Consider the following 20,909-nt stretch of genomic DNA (forward strand, 5'->3'; position numbering starts at 1 on the left):
AGACTTAAGTGACTAATGCACGTGGAAAACCATTATTCCAAAATTGTGTAGCTTTTGAATAAAGACTCCTTTTCTTTATCATCAAATCTTTTTGCCTCCGGAATTTTGCCTAGAGGGTGGTGGTGGGCAGCAGGCAGCAGGACCCCACCTGCTGTTCAGTAACAAAACTACAATTGTGTTCACTGTCATAAACCAAAGTATAATCAATGAATTATCACTGATGTAATTACCACATTTCCCCAAAACAGTAAAGATACTCTGCTGTGCTATAATTTTGGGAATTGTGTAAAACTCAGAAAATGATGTAGAAGTTGAGTTCTAACATCGATCCATCCAATCTTATCACTAGGAAAGAAAGCTTCATTTGCTAGTCTTCAGTAATTTTTTTTCTGGCTATAAAACTACCACTAGCAGATGCCAATTTCCTCAACTTGTCTGTTTGTAAGGCTATCTAATCACAAAACTAAGAAGCAAACATATTCAAGAGTTCTCCTATAAGCAAAACATCCCCTTCTATATTAACAAAAATAGAGAATAAATAAGCCTCTCCAGAGTATGGGTATATAACCATATAATTCAAGGCTACCCTCTGCAGAGGATGTCTAAAGTAGAAGGTCTTACTTTCAGTCCTGCAACCAAAAATCTGGGAATGAATATTCAAACGTTCAGTTACTTGAATCTAATCTTACATTCTTGTAACTAATAGACCTTGTATATAAGTTGTTTGGAAATCATACACACCAATCCAAAAAAAAGCCTACTTCAGGGGGGTGGGGGAAGTAGGAGAGGGTGAAGGGAGGATAAAAGGTGATGAAAAGAAATTTGACTTGGGATGATGAACACGCAATACAATATACTGATGATCTATTATATAGAACTATACCCCTGAAACCTACATAATTCTATTAACCAATGTCATGCCAGTAAATTTTTTTAAAAGCCTACCTCAGCTTGGCAGAGAGCGTGAAGACCTTGTAACACCAAGGCTGCTGGAGTAGCTTGATCAGGCTTGGTGCACTCATTCAACACCTGGGAGATAGCAGCCAACATATCTGCACCGTGTTGATACGGCCTGCAGGAAGTGAAAGAAGATTGCAGCCAGAGAGCTACAGTACCACTCCCTTGTCTTTTGCTTGAACCAAAAGCATTAATGCTTTCCTTTACCCTTGTGCCTACTAAATACTGACCCTTATATAACAACACCATATATTTTTCTTCAAAGATTTTCATCATCATCATTTTTGCTTTAAGTTAAGGCTCATTTTTGATATAGAAATATTATCCTGGCTGGTGTAGCTCAGTGGATTAAGTGTGGGCCTGCGAACCACACGATCGCGGTTCAATTCCCAGTCAGGGCACATATCTGGGTTGCAGGCCAGTTCCCAGCAGGGGACTCACGAGAGGCAACCATACATTGATATTTCTCTCCTTCCCTTCCCCTCTAAAGATAAATAAATATTTTTTTAAAAAAGAAATATTATCCAAAGACATTAAATAGTATTCTCCCTAAAGTATAAGTTGTTTGAATTGACAAAATTTCAAGGGTATAATGGTGAAAGGAACTTACTCATATTATCAGTAAGAAGAGAGCCAGCCCTACCTAGAAGGTGCTCAGGTATCAGACACTGGCTACGGACGTGGGTACTGGACAGCAGATGATCTGTTACAGTAGTGATACTAGCTAACATGGCTATACCTATCACAATGCTGATGAAGATGATGATAAAAAATAGTAATATGAATTATAACTGATGAAACACCTACCCAAGCACTGTGCTGAATTCACTCACCCTTCCTCCTCCCACATTCCTCTCCTCTCAGTGCTACATATATTGTGGTCCTCTCAATGCTACATATACTGTGCTCTCTCCCCACGATGCTTTCAACTGCATAAGGAAATGCTCAGGTCCATCCTCTGCGTTCTTTGTAACCCTGCAGTGATATAATAATACTTTTCCCTAGTTAACAAAATATCAACTGAGGAAGTTGCCTGACTGGATTCTATACTTTCACTGACAAACGAAAGTCATTTTCCAAAATGGGAAAATTTGACAGATCTTGAGGTGGTAATTGAAAGGAACACTGAGTAACTTCTTAGTAGACCCTGATCTGGTCCCATATTTAACCTCTCCTGAGCAGAGCTTTATGAATGCAAAATTAAAGTGTCAGATAGTAATCTCTCACCTCTAAATCTTTTCCATGCCAATATCTCAAGAGCATCCAAACTCTCAGGTATTATGTCCCCATGGGTAGAACTTTAAGGCTGAAGTCATTTTTGTGTTGCCAGAAAGCTGAAGCTTAGAACAGAGCCAGAACTGCTGAGGCTTAGATATATTCTGATCCGAGATTTTACTTGAAACAGGAATCATCCATGCCATCAGCACCTGGGCCAACCCATTCATCACACAACATTAAGGAAAGACACTCAGAGGGTCAGTATTGACAAATGCAATGATGGTCCCAGGAATTCTACAGTGCAGTGACTAAACATATGGAATGGCAGAATTATAGCTCATTTCAAATGTGTCAAATCTATTTCCTCCCTAAATATTTTTACCTTACTCTCTTAAAGAAAAGAAAAACTCCGGCAAACTGGAGCTTCGCCTAGTGTTATTGCAGTCTTGTCCCCTCCTTCCTGTTTATCAGTCCGTCCTCTGGAACAGCAGAGTCATCTCCCTAATAGCTGCCTGTTTTTCTAAGCCTTATAGTTCACATGGAAATTCCAGATCATGTCCTTCCTTATAATAATTCCTAATAATTAATTCCATGCAATGAATCACAAATAAGGTCTTCCCAATTACAACTAGATAAAAATCAGACATAACATAGGGAGAATGTAAGAACAGTTTGATTTCCCTCTACAAAGAATGTGTAAACTAGAAGGTCTTGCTTCACTCCTTCAAACAAAAATCTCTAGGAATGAATATTCAATTTTTGACAAAACTGCTTAGGTTTCAATGATTTATATAGAGAAAATAGAAATATATATCATGTTTTATTATCATTCTAAACTGCTATCCGAAAAAAAGATATAAATATCCTATAAAGCTAGATCAGCCATACGACTAGGCCTGAAATTAAAAGACATACTTGCTTCCCAAAGTTATTTTCCAATATTACTAAATTTTAGCATCCAAAACCTTAAATTGAAAATTAAAATATTAATCAAGTATTTTCTGCTTATCTTTCCTAAAGGCTTGCTTGCAAATAAAAAAATAAATGCAAAATCATAGTATCGTGGTATACGTTCCCAAGGGTTAATTAAGCACATCTTACCTTTGCTTACATATGTCTCTGATCGATGCTGCTTTAGCAATCAGTTTTTCCCACTGGACTTCCTTGCCCACAGACAGAGAGGGCATATCAGACATGGCCATGAACCGCTGCAGTTCAGGATAGACACGATCCTACCAAGACAATTTCAAAAAAAAAAGGAATTTCTCAATTTGAGTTGAATAATCATTATCTACTTTTATGCAGCATTTTCATCTTCCAATTTCCCATCTGCATTGCAAATTATAATGTATTTCTTCTAATCAGCAGAGAAGAATGCTGTTGTGATTGCTAGGGATTTCTTACAGTCCTATGTACTGTTCATCTCATAAAACAAGAAAAAAGTGGCTAAATCAAACCCTAATGACAAAGGCTCTAATCACTTACAATCATATTTCTGTTACTTTTTCCACACAAATGGAAAACTAACTTTCAGAATTAAAGAAATAAGATTAATTTTCTATTCTCAGTTTCTCTCTGAGAGTCAATCACAACTGACTGCATTACTGATCAAAGGCGTCAGGCTAAATCAAAATTTCTCAAATGCAATCACTGATGTCACACTGTACTACGATATCAAAGTCCTATCACACATAATGATGCAAATTAGTTTCCTTCACTGAAAGAAACGTGTTTAATACTCACACAAGTATATGTCTGAGCTCACCTGCTTCTCCCACAAAGATGTCAACAAGCGTAAAGTGACAGCCCTCAGTTGTGGGGTGGTTCCCAGAAGCTGGATTACTCGTAGAATTTGTCCTATGCACACCTAGGAAATGTTTTTAAAATTTAGGTTTCATAACTGTAAATGTAGATAATCCCAAAGTTACCAAGAGATTTTTAAAGCCCTTTATTATGAAATAAAGACCTACATGGAAGCTTACTATACTCTTACCCATCTTCTCAAAGGTTGGGGATATCCTTAGGAAGGGTTACCTACCAATCCTGAGAACATGAAGACCTTACTTCAGATAATAGCCAATGGAAAAACTTGGCTATTGATTTAAAAGAATTTTTTACCAATTTTAATAAATACTTTTGGCCCAACAAGGGAAGTAGTAATCACAGCAAAATTAAGGACTCAAAATTTCATATAATTACAACCAAATAAAATGCATTACTCATGCCTTACTTTCTTTTTGCCCTGAAGTAAATTGGTTAATATACAAACCTTGTGAACACCAAGTGCAGGTAAAGTATATAAGATATCATTGTATAATACAGGTTCCAGTGGTCTTCCCAATTTGAACATCAAAACTGGAATCAAATTTGGTACCTAAAGGGAATTTAAAGAAGATATTAACTATGCCTTATGAATCAATCTATAGAGCAATTATTTCATTTTTATTCAGAGGAGTAAAATAAATATAAATTATACATAAACTGGAAGATTAAAAACTAAGTTAGCAATGTGTTAATGGTAATTTTATAGTACCACTAATATTCTCTTAAAATTAGCTTCCAAACACCAATAAAAATAATGTGATTTTTTTTCCTTAAACAACTATGATACGATATATTTACTCTCAGCAACACAAAGTTAGTTAAGATATTTACTGTCCCCCCAAAATTTACAGTTCTAATGAGCAGCTAATACTTAGGATATATAAATAATAAAATAATTCCACATATTGAAATATTCAGTTATGTTATTCTAATATGAAATGCTTAAAATCAGTCGTAAGGTGGAAAGGGTTAGTAAGTAAGGTCCCATTTCAATCACTATGCATAACATAGTGAAATGAGAAAAGCAATTCATCTGTGGGTCAGAAGACTTACTAACGTTAAAATAGTAATATTTCCCAAGTAGATCTATGGACTCAGTGCAATCCCTACTCAAACACCAGCTGCCATCTTTGGCAAAAATAAGGAAGTAATTGTAAAATTCATATTGAACAGAAAGGGGCCCCAAATAGCCAAAACACTTTTTATTTTTCATTATTTTTTTAACGTGAGGATTTATTTTCCTTTTTATTTTATTGTTTTTGTTGCTACAGGTGTCCCCAAATTTCCTCTTTTGGCCCCCTCCACCCACTCACCCCACCTCTCATTCCCACTGTCAATCCCGATGTCACCTACAAGTAGAATCTAATCAACAAAACTAACTAGCCAAAATAATCTTTAAAAAAATAGAACAAAGTCTGAGAATTCAAACTTCCCAATTTCAAATTTTACTATAAAGCCGCAGTATGGTACTGGTATAAAAATAAAAATATAGATCCATAAAGAAAAAACCTCAAGAGTCCAGAAATAAATCCTTATATTTATGCTCAATTGATTTTAGACAAAAATACAAAGAAAACACACTGGGAAAAGAAAAGGCTCTTTGAAAACTGGTGCTGGGCTTCAACAACCAGATATTTACATGCAAAAGAATAAATTTGGATCCCTTACTCCACATGTGTATGTGAACTCAAAATAGATTTTAGAGCAAAATGTAAGATCTAAAAGTATGACTTCAGAAAAATACAGTTGACCCTAAAAGAACCCATCAGCTTCCCACATAGTCGCAAATTCACATGTAACTACTATACGAATAAATTTCTGTGACCGTAGGTTAGTCGAAGCCTTTTTCAGATGTGACAACAAAATTACAAGCAACAAAAGGAAAACACAGATTTAATTAAGTTAAAAATATTTGTCAAAAGATACTATAAAGAAAAAGACAACCCTTAAAATGGGAAAAAACATTTGCAAATCATGTATTTAATATGGAATTTGTATCCAGCATAAATACAGAATTCTTGTAACTCAATAATAAGAGGAAAAATAACCCAATTTTAAAAGAGCAAAGAAGCTAAATAGATATTTCTCTGAAGATAAATGGCCAATAAAGAGACAAAAAGATACTCAACCATCATTAGCCTTGACTTCAATAAAAATCAAAACCAGAATGATATACAACTTCACACCCAACAGAATGCCTATTATCAAAAAAACAGACAATAGTGAGTGTAAACATGCATGTGGAGAAATTGAGCCCTTCACACACTGCTAGTGAAAACATAAAGTGGTGCAAACCCTTCAGAAAACAGTCTGGGACTTTCTCAAATGGTTAAAGAGAATTAACATATGATCTACCAAAAAGAAAAACATGTATCCACACAAAACTTCAATGTAAATGTTCATGCAGCATAATTCAGAAGAGCCAAATAGCAGAAACAATCCAAAATGTCCATCAACTGATGAATGAATAAATAAAATGTAGTACAGCCATACAATGTAATGTTATTTGGCCATAAAAAGGAAAAGGAATATGGATAAAACTTGAAAATATTATGTGAAGTGAAATAAGCCAGTCAAAAAAAGACCAATTATTGTATGATTCCATTTATACAAAATATCAAGAATAGACAAATCTATTTACAAAACTCTAATTATAAAGGGTAATTGCTTAGGATTAGGAATCTGCAGAAAAAATTAGGTGGGATTGCTAATGGGTACAATGTTTCTTTGGAAAAGAGATAAAAATGTTCTCAAATTATTCTAAATTATGTTTGCACAACTCTGTAAATATACTAAAAGTCACTGTAGAGCACACTGTGATCTAATTATGTGACACATAAATTATATCTTAATAAACAATTTTTATGTAAAAACTTTTTTATCCTCACCGGAGGACATTTTTTCATTGCTTTTACAGAGAATGAGAGGAAGAGGGGGAAAAGGGAAAGAGAGAGAGAGAGACAGAGAGAGAAAACGTCGATGTGAGAACAAAACATCAATTGGCTACCTTCTTGTATGCACTCCAATCAGGGCTCAAACCCACCTAACCTTGTTATGTGCCCTGACTGGGATTCAAACTTGTGACCTCTCAGTCTACAGGATGACGATCCAACCACCTATACGCCACACTGGCCACAGCAAAGCTATTTTTATTTTTAAAATTCCATTCAAAATTATTGAATGAATACCTACTATGAGCAAGAAACTACTTGAATACACAAAAATTTTATTTTTCTTAGAATGCATTTCAGTTTTTTTTTTTGCTCAGAAACTTGAACTTCTCTTATATGCTGTAATCTTAGACATCCTATTCCTTAACTTAGAAAGCATTTACTTTAAATCAGTTTCAAGAAGGAAAAAATCTTAACCCTACCAACAAAAATGTAACAGTTAAAAATTAATTCATTAATGAGCCTGACCACATTACGTGAGGGTAGTATTTAGAGCTATGTATATAACGGCTAAAGACCAACAAGACACAGCCAGAATTTATGATTTTTTAACAATTGCTGGGGCTCTAATACAACAGAAGTTTCATCATCCTCACCTTGAGCAAATGAGACAAATTTTTGAATTGGGTTCTTATTCCCCATTTAAATTAGAAATAAAAGGTTATCTTAGATTGTCTGTACATGTCTCAGTGAATCACCTCTTCTGGGAAGATGTCTACCCAGACACTCTGACAGATGCTTAGTTCTGGGAAGGGCAAGCAGTACACTTAGTGGCATTTTATAAAGTAATTTATGTAGCACTATGGCTTTTAAACAACTGTTTTAATTATATTGTCAGGAAAATAATAAAGTACTCTATTTATGCTAAAGAGTGTGGTTCCTTTACGAGCCTTAGAACTAAAGAAGTATGTAAAGGTATCTATTTTCTCTGGCAAGATCAAAAATGAAAACACAAAATGGGAAATTTTTACAGTAAATCATCTTAGGCTTAAAGTCAAAGAACACGTACAAAGGACCCCTGGACAAAAACAACGGGGTGTGCGAGGATGGAATGTGGGAGGTGGGGATGGGTAGGGCAGAGGAGAGTTATGGGGGAAAATGAGAACAACTAAATTGAACAATAACAAAAAAAGAACACACTTTTAATGCAGAAATATAATAACCTTAGGCCTAGTATAGTTTTTGAATATATTATAACACAAATTAAATCCACAGGTCAATGGGAAAAACACAAAATAGGTGTTACTTCATTAAGAAAAGACATAGATACATAGGTGTGAAAATTTTTTACATAAAGTATGAACTATTGTTTCCCTAGTGAAGTTATATGTATATATAACTTGAAAGGTCATTATGAGCTCTTGATTGCTCTGCTCTTGGGCTTTCTACAGTATAGAAGTAGAAAAGAGACTAAATGCTTTGATTTTATTTTAAATTTAAAATAAGCTGATAAGTGCCCTATAATTTACTGAATTAAGACCTTTTGGGTTTCTGCCATGGCTGGTGTGGCTCAGTGGGGTGATTGTCAGCCTGCAAACCGAAAGGTCGCCAGTTCAATTTCAGCCAGGCACATGCCTGGGTTTTGGGCCAGGTCCCCTGTTGGAATGTGTTAAGAGGCAACCAATCGATGCTTCTCTCCCTCTCTTTCCCTCTCTCTAAAAAATAAATACAATCTTAAAAAAAAAAAAGACCTTTGGGGTTTCTTAAAACTCGATGCTTTCTTCTCTCCTTCAGAATGCAAGTCCTTGAAAAACGAATTGGTTTAGGATGATGGGATTATTAAGCAGCCCCCATTTCACAGATTTCTCAGTAAAAATACTGACAGCCAAAGGGGGCAAAGCATGATACATTCAAAGTTCTGAAAGGAAAAAAAAAAAAGCCAGCCAAAAACTATTAACCAAAACTTTCCTTCGATAATGAAGCAAAGACATAGACTTTTCCAGATACTCAAAAGATGAGGTAGTTTATCTGTTAGACCTGCCTTGTAAGAAATACTAACACAAGTCCTTCAAGTTGAAGGAGAAGATACTAGAAAGCAACATAAAAGCATATGAAAGCATGAACCTCACTGATAAAGGTAGATATACAGAAAAATACAGAATACTACAATACTGGAACATAGCTCACTTTTAGTTCTGACATAGAAGTTCAAAGACAAAAGAATAAGTATAACTATAAAATAAGTTAACAGAGAAACAATATAAAAAGATATAGGCTGTGACATCAAGAACAAAATATGTCAGGGAGAATAAAAATGAAGAAATTGGGTATGGAATTAGAACTATTATCAGCCTAAAATAGACTGTTATAAGATGTTTTCTATAAGCCTCAGGGTAACCACATGAAAATACCTATAAAAGATACTTAAAAGATAATGAGGAAGTTAACAAAGCATGTCACTGCCAACAACAAAAAAAAATGAATGAAATGCAACATAAGACAGCAACAGAAAAAAAGGAGACAAAAAAGCTGTAAGACAAACAGAAAACAATGAACAATATGGCAATAGTAAGTCCTTCCCTATCTGTAATTAAGTTAAATGTAAATGGAGTAAATTCCTCAATCAAAAGACAGAGTGACTAAAAGAGTAAAAAAACAAGATACAAATACTTGCTGTCTATAAAAATTTCACTTAACATTTAAAGACACACACTGGCTAAAAGCAATAGGAGAAAAAAAGATATTCCATGCAAGTAGTAAACAAAAGACAGCCCCAGATGGTGTCGCTCAGTGAATTGAGTACTGGCCTGTGAACCAAAAGGTCACCAGTTGATTCCCAGTCAGGGCACATGCCTGGGTTGCGGGCCAGGTCCACAGTAGGGTGAGAGGCAACCACAGACTGACGTTTCTCTCTCCTTCTCTTTCTCCTTCCCTTCCCCTCTCTTTAAAAATAAATAAATATTTTTTTTTTACAAAAAGAGGAATAATAACCAAAAGAGAGCAAGTGTAATTGTAGTTATATCATACAAAACAGACTTTAAATAAAAAATTGGCACAAGAGACATAGAAGAATATTATCTAAGGATAAAAGGGTCAATTCACTCGGAAGATAAACAATTATAAATACATGCACACCCAACATCAGGTCAGTAAATGTTCAAATATATGAAGCAAACAAAACTAAAAGGGACAATCAAAACACAAATAATAGAATATTTTATTACTCCATTTTAAATAATGGACAGAACATCCGGACAGATCAACAAGGAAAGAGAAGAAATAAACAACATTGTAGATTAAATGGACCTATGAGACATACACAAAGTATTCCATCCAACAGCAGCAAAATAGAAATTCTTCTCTAATAAACAGAACACTCTCCAAGAGAAATCACATGTTAGATCACAAGATAATTTTCTTAACAAATTTAAGAAGATTAAAATCATATAACTATCTTTTTTGACCACAGTGGAATTAAACTATAAATCAATCTGAGTAAGAAAACAAAAAAATTCACAAATATATGGAATCTAAACAACATACTCTCCAACAACAAAAAAAAATGGATCAAATAATAAATCTAAAAAAAAAACTAAAAAATATTTTGAGACAAAAACAAAACAAAACATACCAAAACTTATGTGATGCAGAACAAACAGAACTAAGACAAAAATTTATAAGGTTAATGCCTACACTGAAAAACAGAAAGGATCTTAAATAAACAAGCTAAATTTTATCTTAAAAAAAAAACTAGCCCAAAGGTAGCATAAGGAAGGAAATAATAAAATTAAAACAGAAATAATGAATAGAAAATAGAAAAAAAAATGAACCAAATTTAGTTGGTATTTTAAGAGATCAACAAAATTGATAACCCTTTAGCTAGACTAAGAAAGAAAAGAGAAAACTTCTTGCCAAGATGGAGGAATAGGTAGAAACACTGAGCCTCCTAGCACAATCCAAAGAAGGACGACAATAAATGTAAAACAAAAACCAACCAGAACTGAAAGAAAATTTAACTGAATGGAAGTCCAACAACCAAGGAGTTAAAGAAGAAACATTTATTCAGACCAGTAGGAGGAACAAAGACAGGCAGCCAGGCTGAGAGGACTCACAGCAAGGCTGCGGCTGGCAGGCAAGGTGGCGGCTGGAGGACCTGGAAAGGCAGTGGCTGACAGACTGGGTGGTCCCACATTCAAGTGCAGATAAACTGGGAAGCAAGATAGACTACACAATCCACAGTTACAGCTCAGAGAAATACAGCCTCAAACCTTGATTGAAAACACCTGTGAGGGTTGAGGCAACAAGAGAAACTCCCAGCCTCACAGAAGAGTTCACTGGAGAGACCCACAGGGTCCTAGAACGTACACAAGCCCAACCACCTGGGAATCAACACCAGAAGGGCCCATTTGCTTATGGGTAGTAGGGGAAGTGACTGAAAATTGGCAGAGAGCAGAGCAAGCAGCATTGTTCCTTCTCAAACCTCTCCCCAACATACAGTATCACAACACAGTGACCATGGGTTGCCCCTCCCTGGTGAACACCTAAGGCTCCACCCCTCACTACATAACAGGCTCACAGAGACAAAAAAAAAAAAAAAAAAAAAGTGGCCCAAATGAAAGAACAGATCAAAGGTCTAGAAAAAAATACAACTAAGTGATGAAGAGATAGCCAACCTATCAGATGCACAGTTAAAAACACTGGTAATCAGGATGCTCACAGAACTGGTTGAATATGGTTGCAAATTACATGAAAAAATGAAGGCTATGCTAAGTGAAATAAAGGAAAATTTACAGGGAACCACCAGTGACAGGAAGGAAACTGGGACTCAAATCAACGGTTTGGACCAGAAGGAAGAAAGAAACATTTGACCAGAACAGAATGAGGAAACAAGAATTCAAAAAAATAAGGAGAGGCTTAGGAACCTCCAGGACACCTTTAAATGTTCCAACATCCAAATCATAGGGTTGCCAGAAGGAGAAGAGGAAGAACAAGAAATTGAAAACTTATTTAAAACACAATGAAGAAGAACTCCCCCAATCTGGCAAAGGAAATAAACTCTCCGGGAAGTCCAGGAAGCTCAGAGACTCACAAATAAGTTGGACCCAAGGAGGAACACACCAATGCACATCATAATTACATTACCCAAGATGAAAGATAAGGACAAAATATTAAAAGCATCAAGAGAAAAGTAGATAGTTACCTACAAAGGAGTATCCATAAGACTGTCAGCTGATTTCTCAAAAGAAACCTTGCAGGCAAGAAAAGGCTGGGAAGAAGTATTCAAAGTCATGAAAGACAAGGACCTACATCCAAGATTACTCTATCCAGCAAAGCTATCATTTAGAATGGAAGGGTAGATAAAGTGCTTCCCAGATAAGGTCAATATAAAGAAGTTCATCATCACCAGCCCTGATTATATGAAATGTTAAAGGGACTTATCTAAAAAAAAAAGATAAAAAATATGAACAGTAAAATGATAGCAAACTCACAATTATTAACAATTGAACCTAAAACAAAAACAAAAACAAGCTAAGCAAACAACTAGAACAAGTACAGAATCACAGCAATGGAGATAATGTGGAGAGTTATCAAACGGGGAGTGGGAAGGGAGGGGGGGAAGGTACAGAGAATAAGTAGCATAGATGGTAGATAGAAGGTAGACAGGGGGAGGTTAAGAATAGTATAAGAAATGGAGAAGCCAAAGAACTTATATGCCTCATGGGCATGAAGTAAAGGGGTGGGGGGAATGTAGGTGGGAGAGGAATAAAGGGGGGGAAATGAAGACAACTATAATAGCATAATCAACAGAATATATTTTTTAAAAGAAAAGAAAAAGACTCAAATAAATAAAATGAGAAATGAATGAGGACATTACAACTGAAGCCAGAGAAATAAAAGTATTATAAGAGACAACTCTATAATAATACTATGACAAATGAAATAGCCTAAAAATGGATGAATTCCTGAAAATATACAACTTATCAAGACTGAATTGTGAAGAAACAGAAGATCTGAACAGACAAATAACATAGGAGATTAAATCAGCAATCAAAAAAACCTCCCAACATAGAAAAACCAGATGGCCTTAAGTTGAATTCTACCAAACATTTAAAAAAGAACTAACATGAATCCTTCTTAAACTACTCCCAAAAAACAGGAACAAGCAGGAACACTTCCAAACTCATTTTAAAGACCAGCACTACTCTTATACCAAAGGCAAAGAAAGACACTAACTACCACAAAACAAACAAAATACTACCTCTCAATATTTCTAAAATACATAGATGCAAAATTGCTCAAAAAAATACTAGCAAAGAGAAGTCAACAGCACTTCAAAAGTATCATACACTATGACCAAGTGATATTTATTCCTGGGATGCAAGAACAGCTCAACATATGAAAATTAATCAATGTTCTAAATTACACTAACAGAATGAAGGATAAAAATCAGACAATCATCTCAAGAGACACAAAAACATTTGACAAAACTCAACATGCTTTCATGAGTAAAAAAAAAAAGCACTAAAACTTGGAATGGAAGGGAATCACTTCAACACAATAAAACCTCTGTATAAAAAATTGATAGCTAATATCAAATTGAACAATAAAAGATTGAAAGCTTTCCCTCTATGATCAGGACCAAGTCAAGAATGCCCACTCTTGCCATTTCTATTCAGAGTACATAATATTAGTAAAACATAGAACCTAGTATTGAAAGTGCTGCCCAGGGCAATTAGGCAAGAAAAAAAGTCATCCAAATTAGAAAGGAAAAAGTAAAATTATCTCTCACAGATGACATAATCTTATAGGTAGAAACCCCTACGATCCCACATAAAGACATTAGTTAAAACTAATAAATGAAGTAAGAAAAGTTGCAGAACACAAAGGAACAAAAAAACAGTTGTATTTTCATATACTAACGGCAAACAATCTCAAAAGTTTTAAAAATTTCATTTACCACCTCGTCAAAAAATTAGTTAAATACTTAGGGATAAATTTAACTATGAAAGCGAAGACTTATATACTGAAAACTACAAAACATTGCTTAAGAAATTAAACAGGACACAAATAGATACTTTGCATATATAGATTGGAAGACCTAATATTATTTAGATGTTCATACTGCCCAATCTACAGCTTCAATATTATCCTTATTAAAATTCCAATGGCATTTTTTGCACAGTAGAAAAAACAATGATAACATTGATACAAAACCACAAATGCCCGAGTAACCAAAACAATCCTGAGAAAGAATAAAGCTAGGTGCCTCACACTTCCTTTCTTCAAAAAATATTACTTAGCTACAGTAATCAAAATAGTATGATATTGGCACAGGGACAAATAAATAGATAATAGGATAGAGCAGAGAGCACAGAAACAAGCCTACGCATATATAGTAAATTAATTAATGACAAAGGAGCCAAGAAGACACAATGGAGAAGGGATCGTCTGCAACAAATGGTGCTAGAAAAACTGGGTACCTCCATGCAAAGACAGATATTGGACCTTGATCTTACACCAGACACAAAAAGTTAACTAAAAGTGACTTAAAGGCTTAAACATAAGACCTGAAACTATGAAGCTCCTAGAAGAAAACATAGGGGGGAAAAATCATAATATTGGTTTGGGCAATAATGTGTTTAATGCGACACCAAAAGCACAGGCAACAAAAGCAAAACCATACATGTTGGTCTAAATCAAATTTAAAGTTTCTGTGTAGCAAAGGAAATAATCAACATAGTAAAAAAGAAAAAAAGACATCTTATAAAAAGGTATAAAATATTTACAAATCATATATCTGATAAAAGGTTAATATCCAAAATATAACAAAAAAAACATATCAGGAACTCCTATGACTCAATAGTAAAAAATAAATATATAACTTGATTTAAAAATGAGCAAAGGGCTGAAATAGAGTCCCAAAGAAGGCAGAAAATGGCTACAGGTGCATTAAAAGATACTCAAAATCACTAATCATTAGGGAGAGGAAAATCAAAGCCACAATGTGATGGTATCACCACACATCTTTTTGGATGGCCATTATCAATAAAATAGAAAATAAGTGTTGTCAGGCTGTGGAAAAATTGGAACCATTGTGAACTCTTGGCGTAATGTAAAATGATTTAGCTACTATGATAAACATAGTAGGTTTATATACTATGTTTGAAGGTTCAAACTACTACATATGGAGGTTCCCCAAATAATTAAAAGTAAAACTAACACATGAGCTAGCCATCTTATTTCTGTGAATTTCAGGACAGGCAAAAAGGCAGAAAATTGTACTTGAACAGCAATTAAAAATTTAAATAAATAAAATGTCGTCACAAAAAACCCATTAACTGCACAGTTGCCATTAGCGGCCTGTTGTAAAATAAGCCTTTTTATTGAAAAAAACTTTTCTGAACAATTTATAATATATTATATAAAGAAACTGTTTGACTTGTTTAACTTGGCACTGTTAGTTTTTACAATGAAACACAGGCATTTTCAAAAATATTTCAGAACTAAAATCAGGGTCTCAAAGAGTCACACTCCCATGCTCACTGCAGTATCCTTCACAACGGCCCAAACACAGAAACAGCCTAAATATCCACCGGTGAATGAATGGATACAGAAAATGTAGTGATATTATTCAGCCTTAAAAAAAGAAAGAAATCCTGCCACATAATTTCCTTGACCTCGAGAACATTATCCTAGATGAAACAAGCCAGTCACAGAAGGACACATACTGCATGATTCTACTTGTACAGGTATCCAAAGTATTCAGTCTCAGAAGAAAGTAGAATGAGGGCTGGCCCCAGGTTGGCAGGGAGGGGAAACGGTGAGGTGTGTGTCAATAGATATGGATATTCACTCTTGCAAGATGAAAAACTGTACACAATACTGTACTATACACTTAACGTTTTGATAGGGTATATTTCATGTTATGTTTTTGTTACAATGTTAAAAAAGAATCATGAGATTGGTTTTTAAGAGTCAGAGTAGTCTCAGAGCCCAAAGGGATCACAGAGCGAGTTGGTGGCAGAGTGAGGATGGGAGCCCACGTTTTAGTTCAGACCTCCATTCTGCCTCGGCCGAGTTAAAGCCACCAAAGAGCCCAGGCTAACTGCAAGGAACAAAGCAGGGTCTTCAACACCCGAGCCACTGACTGACACCTATTCCTAACTGGGCCGCACAGCAGGAAGGGAGCTTGAATGGAAAGCCCTGTCTAATCATCCCCAAACCACCCCCCAACCACGGTCCATGGAAAAATTGTCCTCTACAAAACCAGTCCATGATGCCAAAAACATTGGAGACCACTGGGATAAAGAACTATCATGTAAGCCTTCTTCCTATATTTGAACAAAACACATAGGAAAAAAAATCAGAAGAGACACAAACCAGCATTCCCCTTGAGTTAATAATATATAGAACAGAGTACAAAAATGTAACTTGGATTCCATGAAAAATACCCATGTTGGCAACACTGTATGATGTTACATAGATAATAGAATAATTTTTCAAACAGTTCTGTAATGAAAATTGTGAGTAGTGTTATCAACTCATAAATTCTGAGAAATAAAAATGGTTTGTTATAATTCATCTTAATTATCAAATGAGAGAATATATAATTAATGTTTACAACTTATCCCTTTCTTTGAAAGTATTATACATAAGACATACTTTATGACTATAGAATAAATATAGTCATAAATAAATATAAATAGAAAATAAAAAAGAAATAACTCAAGACATGATCATCTACTGGAAGAGACAAAAACTGGCAGCAATATCTGTTTTTTTTAACTGTTCAGACTTACATTTTATAAACCTAGACGTGAATTACAAAAGTGAATTCTTAGTTCATATTTTATTCATATCCCTGGATTTGATAAGTGCTGAACCACTCTGTTTTGTGAAAAAAATGGAAGTACATTCTAAGTACACAAGTGCAGTTGACTTTTATAAAACAGTGGTAAGATAACAGTGTCTTACCAGTAAGTTTAATATGAAAAATAAAACATAAATTTTTATATAACAAAGAATGAATATGCTTGAATGGTTCATACAGAAGCATAAATGCATTATTTAATAATTTTAACATAAAAACTTCAAAAATCATTCTATGAAGAAGGACATAATTCCTATCATGCTCTTGAGCATCAGTTAATCCCACCCTGTAATGACTTGCCGTTTCTGCTCACAGTATCTGCTCATTAAGTGATGCACTGTAAAGCAGTCCACAGACAAAAGTGCTGAAAAGCTAATCATCCCTTCCACTTATGAGGAATCTGCAGGCATGCAGCAACATCAAAGAAGTGGAAACATAGTATAATTTTATTTTTCTGTGGTTCAAATTATATTTCTATCATAACATAATGATGAAGTGATCTAGCGTCTTGAAATCTGACCTCTGAGAGTTAAATAATGTCAAGGGAAGAAAGGTATCTAGAACACCAAAAGCCCCTACCAGGCAATCTTCTTTCTATTTAATATTCATTCTAGCCTTATTCCAGGACTGCTTCAGCATCTGATCTATAATGACTTCTCCAATAGCAGCAGCTAACATCTATTGAAGTGTTACTATAAACACTCTCTTAGCCTCAAAGATCAGGCAAGGAGAGTGTTTATAGTAACTCTTCAAGAGATGTTTGCTGCTATTAAACAAGTCATTATAGATCAGATGCTGAAGCTGGCCTGGAATAAGGCTAGAGTGAATATTAAATAGAAAGACATACAGAGGATCCAGAGACACATGAAAAGATGCTCAATATCCCTTGCTATCAGAAAGATGCAAATTAAAACCACAATGAGATACCACTTTACACCAGTCAGAATCGCTATCATAAACAAAGCAATAAACAACAAATGTTGGAGAGGGTATGGGGGAAAAGGGGACTCTGGTCCACTGTTGGTGGGATTGCAGACTGGTACAACCATTATGGAAAAAAGTATGGAATTTTCTCAGAAAACTAAAATTGGACCTGGCTTTTGACCCAGCAATTCCACTGCTGGGATTGTATCCTAAGAATCCTGATGAAACATCAATCCCAAAGAACATATGCACCCCAATGTTCATAGCAGCACAATTTACAATAGCCAAGAGTTGGAAGCAACCTAGGTGCCCGTCAGTAAATGAATGGATCAAAAAACTATGGTACATATACACAGTGGAATTCTATGCTGCAGAGAGAAAGAAAGAGCTCCTACTTTTTGCATCATCATGGATGGAACTGGAAAGCATTATGTTGAGTGAAAGAAGCCACGTGTTGAAGGACAAATACCATATGATCTCACCTTTAACAGGAAGCTAAACAACAAAACAAACAAGCAAGCAAAATATAACCAAAGACACTGAAACAGAGAATAGGGGGGCAGCGACCAGAGGGAAGAGGGTAGGGAATTTCAGGGGAAATAGGGGAGGGATTTAGAGGAACGAATATAAAGGATACATGGACAACAACTGAGAAGGGTGGAAATGGGAGGGGGAGCACAGAGGGTGGGATGGGATGAGAGTAATAGAAAACTGTACTTGAAAAATAATTAAATAAATTAAAAACAAACAAACAAAAAAAACTCTCCTAAGCACTTTATAGAAAATTATGATTTCAAATGACAAAACTGAAGCTCATAAAGGCCAAATAATTTGTTCAAGGTAACAGAACCAGCACATACTTGAGCTAGGACTTGACCAAAGCAATTCAACTCCAAAGTTCATATACTTCACATTTCTTTACCAAAGGCAGGGAAGACATCTTCTTCATCTTTGTATCTCTGGTTCCCAGCATACCAGAAAATACTTTTAAAATGCACAAACCACCCCTAATGTTTTTTTTTACTTGCTCCAATTCTGTTCAATGAGATATATCTTGCAATAGTGTTGCAGCTAGTATCTGAATATGTAAACAATTATTGAAAGCCTGCCACTTGCAAAGTACTTAAAAAGTACTATAACCAAATTAACTTGGAGAAAGTTACCTGTTAGGTAAGCATTACCAGGGCAGCATCAGAATTTGAGGTAAGATTTTCCCAGTATATAGAAAAAAAGGGCAACAGAACACAGGAGCTCCAAATATGGAAAAATAGAGGAAAGATCACAGGTTAGAATAAGATAAAATATCCTATCACTTTAGGAGTTTGAAATAATTAAAGTACAATAACCATGAACTTTCCCAACTGAAACTTGATTTCCACGTTAGTCACCTTAGCCATCTGAATCTTCATTATCTCTCAAAGTCAGAGACAACCAAATATTTAGAAAGTTGTATCAGAAAACTTAACTCATAAAGTAATGATTAGCCATACTATCAACATGTAAAACCATCAATGAGAAGGAGGAATATAATCAATGTTAATTTTTTCAGTTGCTAACATTTTGGCAACTTGCTATAAATTATAACTATAATGACTGAATTCCTATGAGCATAAAATTTCCTTCCTGAACAAAAGTAGGTTTTACATTTCTATCATGGTGAGATCTAAATCTTTGGTAGTCCAACTGGTAGAACAAAAGTTAAAAGCTAATGTCCTACAAGTACACTGTGAGTATTTCTCCTTTCTGTTACGTACATGGATTTCTACTACTGTCTCTGTCAGTGGCAGTGTGTTTTATATCAGACAGCTGGAAGAAGTTTGAATGCCTCACAACAACGAGATCTAATTAAATACAGCTCAGCTAGAGAAGGAACTATGTAATAAAACTAGAGAAATTCAATGCTTTTGAATTTATTAAACAGCAGAGGGCCCTGGCTGGTGTAGCTCAGTGGATTGAGCACGGGCCTGTGAACCAGACAATCGCGGTTCGATTCCCAGTCAGGGCACATGCCTGGGTTGCAGGCCAGTTTCCGGCAGGAGCCAGTTCCCTGCAGGGGATGCACGAGAAGCAACCATACGTTGATATTTCCCTCCTCTCTCCTTCCCTTCCCCTCTAAAGATAAATAAATAAAATTTAAAAAAAAAAGAAAAAAAAATAGTAAACAGCAGAACCCAAAGTTATGACGGTCAGATGAGTTTTATTGAGTTATAAAAAACTATGCAAGATTGACAATGGTAAAATGTAAACTAATCCATACTACATTTGAAGAGGAAAAAATTAAATTGCGAACGCAACTTGGCTAAACATAAAGTAAGACTCCAAATCGTCTTTCCTTCTTCAATGACAAAAACCCTTTTAAGTTTAAATAAGTGGTAAATATTATTTTACATCATGAATTTTATAAGGTCAAAAGTCAAGGTCCATTAAATTAACCATTTAATGGTCAAATGTAGGTTGAGCGTTAAAATGGGGTCTACATAAATAATGGCAAACAAATAAACTAATTAGAATACTACATTAACCAAGAAGATTCACACCCAGGATGAAGCAAAATTAATTTAAAAAGCCAGAAACATAAAAAAGTATTGACTTAAATTTCTGGAACAAAGAATAGCCAAGAAGACTGATTCCATTGCTTGAAGTAGACAGTATACTGATAAATAAAACAAACTCAGTAAGTTCTATCTTGCATAATCTTCTGCATTATGAAAAATTGTTGGACTATAAAGATGAAGTAAATATTAGTACAAAGACACTTGCAGTCACATCCATGATAGAACCAGACTGCGAACCAACAGAAAAAAATAACCCATGAATGATGTTAGAAAAACTGGTTAGCTAAAGGGGAAAAGATATTCTAACATATTAACATGCAATAAAAAATTCTAGATGGAGAAATAATATTAGAAGAATCTATAAGAAATATTAAGTGAATATTTACATGTTCTTTAGAAAGGAAAGAATACACTCAGCATTAAATCAGTGAAAGAGTAATAAGATGGATATAATTAAAAAGGAAGAATATTCACAAAACCAAAAGAGCTGTAAAATTAAAAATAGCACAACAAAAAATTCAATAATATTTGAAATGTAAAGTTAAGAAAATCTCCCAAAAAGCAGAGTAAGAAAGCAGAGAAAAAGAATTCGGGTAGAAAAGATAAGAAAATTAGAGACTAGTATAGGAACTCCTGTTGTAAGCAAGCAAAGTTCCAGAAATTTAGGAA

The 20,909-nt window shown here is 34.8% G+C and overlaps 1 protein-coding gene across 1 annotated transcript in view; it reads right to left on the bottom strand.

The window, feature by feature from the left end:
* Window positions 1-20,909, bottom strand: part of FOCAD (focadhesin) — a 330,364-nt gene that overhangs the window by 174,482 nt on the left and 134,973 nt on the right. The window contains exons 12-15 of the mRNA XM_037061968.1: window positions 4,445-4,549; window positions 3,941-4,042; window positions 3,277-3,407; window positions 946-1,072 (exon numbers count right to left, since the gene is read on the bottom strand). Coding sequence (XP_036917863.1) covers window positions 946-1,072; window positions 3,277-3,407; window positions 3,941-4,042; window positions 4,445-4,549 — 465 coding nt within the window. The remainder of the gene's footprint in view (window positions 1-945; window positions 1,073-3,276; window positions 3,408-3,940; window positions 4,043-4,444; window positions 4,550-20,909) is intronic.

Source organism: Sturnira hondurensis, unplaced genomic scaffold (assembly GCF_014824575.4).
Source record: "Sturnira hondurensis isolate 20B ecotype Veracruz unplaced genomic scaffold, ASM1482457v3 Scaffold0013559, whole genome shotgun sequence".
Taxonomy (NCBI): Eukaryota; Metazoa; Chordata; class Mammalia; order Chiroptera; family Phyllostomidae; genus Sturnira; species Sturnira hondurensis.